At 35.1% G+C, this 6,292-nt stretch overlaps 1 protein-coding gene across 1 annotated transcript; it reads left to right on the top strand.

Annotated features, from left to right (window-relative positions):
• Positions 1 to 875: 875 nt before the first annotated feature.
• Positions 876 to 3,568, top strand: LOC130739962 (methylsterol monooxygenase 2-2-like). The gene is made up of 7 exons (XM_057592437.1): positions 876 to 991; positions 1,126 to 1,263; positions 2,277 to 2,422; positions 2,554 to 2,673; positions 2,769 to 2,981; positions 3,078 to 3,158; positions 3,277 to 3,568. Exons 1-7 carry the CDS (start codon positions 956 to 958, stop codon positions 3,362 to 3,364), a joined length of 822 nt encoding a protein of 273 aa, XP_057448420.1. The 5' UTR covers positions 876 to 955; the 3' UTR covers positions 3,365 to 3,568.
• Positions 3,569 to 6,292: the final 2,724 nt, after the last annotated feature.

Raw genomic sequence — 6,292 nt, 5'->3', positions numbered from 1 at the left:
TGGGTCTAATGCGACGCGAGGTAATAAGTCAGCAGACTTAAAAGCCTTCACAACTATCATTCAATTTCTATTTTGAATATTGGAGAATCCAGTTAAAAATTGCATCCTCAACAGTATTAGGAGAGAACATTTTCAATTTAGGTTTTCATCATAGTATTTCTTCGCTTTTAGTTTTTTTGGTATTTTTGTACTTTTTAGACATGATATTAAACTTATTAATATCTTTTTTTTCTACAATTTAATTTATTAATATAATATATTTATTAAATTATAAAAAATTAGGTAAATAGGTCGGCCTAGTAGGTCTAATAGGCTTTTTTGTAAGCCTAGGTCTAACCTTTTTGGCTATTCAAGATTTTTAAAAAGCCGAAGTTTGACCATTTTAGCAAATAAGTCCGACCTATGGTAGGCTAGGCCGTAGGCTCCTGACGTGCCGCCTGACCTATTTCCACCCTTATACATAACTAATATGGATATTCTAATATGGAACTTATAAAACTCGCTAGAAGAAGACCATTTTTTGAAACGCATAATAGTCAAAAAGAAAGGTATTATTTAGAAGTTACTATAAACTTGTCATTAAGGATTACCATTAATTTAGTCAAAAAGAGAGTCACACTTTTTCATCAATCACGTAACCTAGTGACTATATTTAAGCTAAAAGACACACAAAGAAAATTACTCAAAACTAATTAAAGTTTATTTTTAAAATCCTTTTTATTTACAAAAGAATTAATTTTTTTTAAGAAAATATCTTCCAGTAAGCTTTGTGATGACGACGTGGATGATTTGACAACCTCTAGTCAGCAATGAAAGCCTCCACTTTTCAGTGAATTAATATTATTTTTTTAATTTTTATTATATATATATTCCACCACTGTCTCAATTCAATTGAAATTTGTCACACCCATTTCACTTCACTCCATTCCCTCTCAGTCTCAGAGTTCCATCACCTATGGCTTCTTCTTCCTTCATCGAATCTGGTTGGCAGGTTCATTATCTTCCTCAAATTTCAACTCATCTTTGATTTCACAATGTGCTTATTCTAATTCAATTCAGTAGAATCAATCAATCACATAGATTTGATCTTCATTTTTTGTGATTGATTTGCATTTTGCATTGCAGTATTTGATCACGCATTTCACCGATTTTCAACTAGCGTGTTTGGGGAGTTTCTTTCTGCATGAAACCGTGTTCTTCTTGTCTGGACTTCCTTTCCTATGGCTTGAGAGAGTAGGGTGCTTCAGCAAGTTCAAGATTCAGGTTAATTTTGCTTCATGCAACTTTATGAATTCTTCAACCTTTCAATTTTTTTGATGTTCCAATGTTGTAGTTTTGTTTTCACAATTGACATTGTAGAATTAGCCATTAGGCATGTTCCCAGTTATTTGATTGAATGAAAAAGTAGAAAGAAAGAACATGGAAAATTGATGTGATGACTAGAATTGAGTAGACTCCACATTAGGGTGAAAGAGATAGATTAGATGAGTTGAATTGAAATGAAAAGAGAAAATTTTGACTTGGCCCATATCAATTTTTTTCTATGGTAGAGATTTCCCCTACGTTTCCTCTTCCTTGTCCATATGTTCTGCATGCCAAAGATTTCAAAGAACGTGTTTTGGTGTTTGATTGTCTTGGCCAAACTTAAGGCTTATCATTTTTTATGTCTTTTTCTTTCTTGTCACTGTGTACAGAATAGTAGGATTTCAAGTAATCCCTTAAACTCACATGGCTATGTTGTGCCGTAATTGAATATCGCATAGACTGAAATGCGGGGACCAAATAATAAATTTCTTATTTTTATGTGCACTATATAATCCAGGATTGGTGTGTACATGGCTAGGAATCGATTCCATAACTGAGAAGCTACTCTAAGCAGCTTCTGGTTTGACGAAATCTTTTTGCTGAACATAGATGTTTAACGAGTTAACAAACTTAATGTTTGTAAAGTTAAGATTCACATTAGAGGGAAAAACGAGTAGTATCTATTGATTGGAAAATCTAATATGCAAGATTTTCTAGTAAATGACTAAAGTTTTTCACTTGGTCTCTGAAGTGAATTCCTCACTTGAGAGGAGTTAAGCCGAATTATTTACTTCCAAAAACGGTTAACTATCTCGCATTGTTATGTAATAAAATTTTCCCATAGATTCCAATGTGATTCGGCTAGCATGCTGCTTACTTGTCCTCTTTCTCTTGGTTCATTTCCTTCATTTGAAACCTAGTCTGCTCAGTATGTTAAGATTTACTGCTTTCACTAATGCTTTCTTACGCAGGGGAAAAGTAATACTGCGGAAGCTCAGGAGAAATGCATTATTCGCTTAATGCTGTACCATTTTGGTGTCAATCTACCAGTTATGATTTTTTCATACCCTGTGTTCAAATACATGGGTATGAGCAGTAGTCTTCCATTGCCATCCTGGTATGTTCTAGTTAAATGGAGCAATGTCATTAATTCTGGACATTTGAGCAAGATAGGAGCTATTTATGTTAACATTTCTAATATGTATTCCATTAAGCTTACGTGATAAGATTTTAATTTTGATGTTGCAGGAAAGTAGTTTTAACCCAAATAATTTTCTACTTCATCTTGGAGGATTTTATATTCTACTGGGGACACAGGATATTGCACACAAAATGGTTATACCAACATGTACACAGTGTTCACCATGAGTAAGATTTATATGTATTATGGGGTTGATTGTCATTTATACTTCTTAAGGTTTTGTTCAGAGCTCTAAAGGGTTGTGTTTGCCATTATTGTGAAGGTATGCTACACCGTTTGGACTTACTTCTGAATATGCTCATCCTGCTGAGATACTATTCCTTGGATTTGCTACCATTGTTGGTCCTGCTATCACTGGGCCCCACTTGGTAACTCTCTGGTTATGGATGGTTCTGAGAGTCTTGGAGACTGTCGAGGCACATTGCGGTTACCATTTTCCTTGGAGTCCTTCAAACTTCTTCCCATTGTATGGGGGGTGAGTGTTAACTGTCAAGTTCCTTCTCCTTCTTGACCAGCCATTTTGTTTAACCATTATAGTGCTTCTTGTTAACATTTTCACCCTCACTTTCAGGGCTGATTTCCATGACTATCATCACCGTTTGCTGTACACCAAGTCTGGAAACTACTCATCAACTTTCACTTACATGGACCGGTATGTATTGGCCATGTTTTGATAAATGCATATTTTGGTTAAAATCTGAAGCATTTAGAGGATGAAGATGTTCCCTTAGTAATACTGACAATAATGTGGCTTGTTGTTTTCATATTAGGATATTTGGAACTGATATAGGGTACAGAAAGTTGAAAGCATTGAAGAGTGCAGCGGTTGAGGACAGTGGTGAGCAAAAGAATCAATGACATAGCATTTTTTTTGGAAATTTCCAGATAGACAGAATTTTGATATCCAATTTAAGGGCACAAGGAAAATGTCTCGCCCTACCATTGTTGCCTTACTGTTTTTGTTTAATACATCTTGTAGTATACAGAGTGTGGTTCTTCAGACAAATATAGGAATAATGTTGCTTTCATTGCTTCAAATTGAATGAACTTGTTTTGCTTTCAGTTATGGTTATTTCATGTGTTAGATTTTAACTTCATATTTGTTGGCTATATGGTATTTTGTTGTTATGCCTCCAAGCAAGTACCATAGGTCTCTTTATATCTGATCTTTAATATTAACAAGTATTTGTGAGGACATTGTAGTATCTATCTAAGTTCAGAAGCTATGTAGAGAAGTTATTGTTGGGTTTGGACTAATGAAAATTGAAAGAGATACTGGTATGAACTCAATCAAGGACTTAGACATCCATATAAGATTTTCTGTTTAGATTCTCAAGGTGCATGAAAGAAAAGATTAGCAACTAAGCTGCATATAGCAAGCACACTGAACATAGTAAATAGTAATGGAATAGTAAAGACATAGCAAAAAAGGAAATGAAATTCTTGTGCTCTATTTATGTGGAATTCCTAAATCTGTCAGTTGTTGATATAATGAGAGTATTGAATTCGTAGAGAGTAATTGAAAGTGTGGATATTTAATGCAGAGAATTTGACAAATATTGCGATGTTCATCTGGAGCTTTGCCACCCCTAATAGCAGTGGCAGGAAGCTTGTAGAGATGTCTCGTACTTGTTATTCATGTGACTGTGAAACTGTTCTAAAATAAAGAAAACCAATACTGCCAATTCCCAACCGCATAAAGTGGAATTTGAATCGCTTTTCCTGGCTAGCGGAGGAGGAAGTTGGCAGAAATAGTCTGAAACAATTTGATGTATTTTTGTTACTACGCAAATTTCGAATTCGGGGTAGTTTTGGTCTTGAAGCAAGAGCTAGGGATTGCATGAAACCTTGTTGCGTAGCAAACATCTTGGTGATATGTGGAATTTCGTATCGCGGTAAGAAGGAACTCCAAAAGAGCTAAGTGTTGGCAGGATTTCGAGGCAAGCCGAGTTCGAGCGAGGAGATCGTCCAGTTGTTGTGGGCTTTTGAAGAAAGTTCAAACTCAACACTTAGGCAAAATTGTGTCAGAGTAAGCAAGAAGTGCGCGAAGTGAGCTGAGGTACATGATGGAATTTAGAGATCGAAACCAGAGTTAAAGCCAAGTGCACTCAACAGCACGATCTCTAGGAACCTAGAAACTTCGCGCGCACCAAGTATCACACCCCCACAACGGAGGCTGTTACCAGAACGTGGGCGTGAAAAGATGAGTTGAGGTGGAAAATTGAACCAACCTCGAGACTGTAGTTTGAGAAGGAACTAGTTATGTCGAGAGAACCGGGTAGACGAGGCAGTTGTCTTTTTTGTTAATTTTGCCCGTAGGATCATCAGGGTGTTAGCTAGATTTATAGCACTATATATAGAACAATGTAATTTGGAAAAAAAAAAAGGGTTAGACACTCGATACTAACACTCTCAAATGTCCACATGTCGATCAAGTGGCTACACTAAGTTGATGTATAAGAGTTTCGGCCCCGTTTGGAAAAACAGCTTAATTAAGCGCTTATGGTCATAAGCGCTTATGGTCATAAGCGCTTATGACATAAGCGCTTATTCATAAGCTATTCTTAAAAATTTATTGAAATAAATTAAAAATAAGCTGTATATAAGCATAAGCTGTTTTTTATAAGCTATCTTGAGTAGCTTATGAAAATAAGCTGAAAATGGCTTATGGCAGACCATAAGCTGTTTGCATAAGTCCTTCCAAACACTGACATAAGAGCTTATGCTGTCAGATAAGCTCAAATAAGCTCTTCTAAACTGGGCCTTCATCCACTTTTTTCCTTTTCTTATCGCTATTTGATATAAGTTTTTCTCTTATTCGCTTTTCAATTCAGTTTTAGCACTCTCATTCAAAAAAGGTCTTGGTTCACCGAAACTTTGATCACCTAAATTATCACTGGATAGCTTAGCTTTTGTTTACTAAAACCCTTTACGAAATTCCAATCTTCGTTTCCAAGCTATCATGGGATAATTTGATAGTTTTGAATTTTTTTAAGTCGGAACATTTTTGAAAACGGAGGTTCAAGTTCACCGGAGTCTAGACAATTAGAAAATTTTTGTGACTCGTTTTCAATCGCACTAACACATTTCGAACTAAACTTTAATCTCGAGGTGAAAAAATAACTAATAAGTCAAATAAAAAGAGTCAACACACCAAGACTTACCAAGTCCTAAATTGCACTTTAAATCAGTTAATTTGTTTGTGCACTAAAATTTCCCGCGAAAACAATATTTATTCATTGGTGTTTTTGCTGTATTTGTTTGTTTAACATATAATAGTGCTTTATTATTAAAATGCCTAGAAATAAATATCAACTTTTCACCTAGAACGAAGCAAAAAGAATTATCATTCATTAAATAAAATAGAAACCAATTAATATATCAGATGAAAACAACATTGCTCACCGGTGTAGTGTCACTACAGTACATTTTCAAAATTTAAATTATTTTAATGTAGTGAAAATCAATTTTTGTCATGTAGTGAAACCGTTTCTCTTCTTATGTATTCATTCTTCACTTTCTTTTGCTCTGCTCATTTTCTCCATTTTCGCTAATGGCTGAGCTCCACTTTCTCCCTCCTTAAACCTCAACACTCCTTTTTCATCACAAACCTTCAATCACTCTGCTACCAAGAACCTAGATCCCAAGTCCCAACTTGTGCTGTTCATCATGGACGAGCAAATACATATGCCTATCCCCCCTAAGGTTCGTTCATCTCTTATATTCTTATCTGATAGTATACACTGTTTTAATTTTGAAGTTTTCATTATGGATAAATAGTAATCT

This window comes from Lotus japonicus, chromosome 2 (assembly GCF_012489685.1).
Source record: "Lotus japonicus ecotype B-129 chromosome 2, LjGifu_v1.2".
NCBI lineage: Eukaryota > Viridiplantae > Streptophyta > Magnoliopsida > Fabales > Fabaceae > Lotus > Lotus japonicus.
Note: the sequence above shows the minus strand (reverse complement) of the source record. Positions and strands in the feature narration are given on the sequence as shown.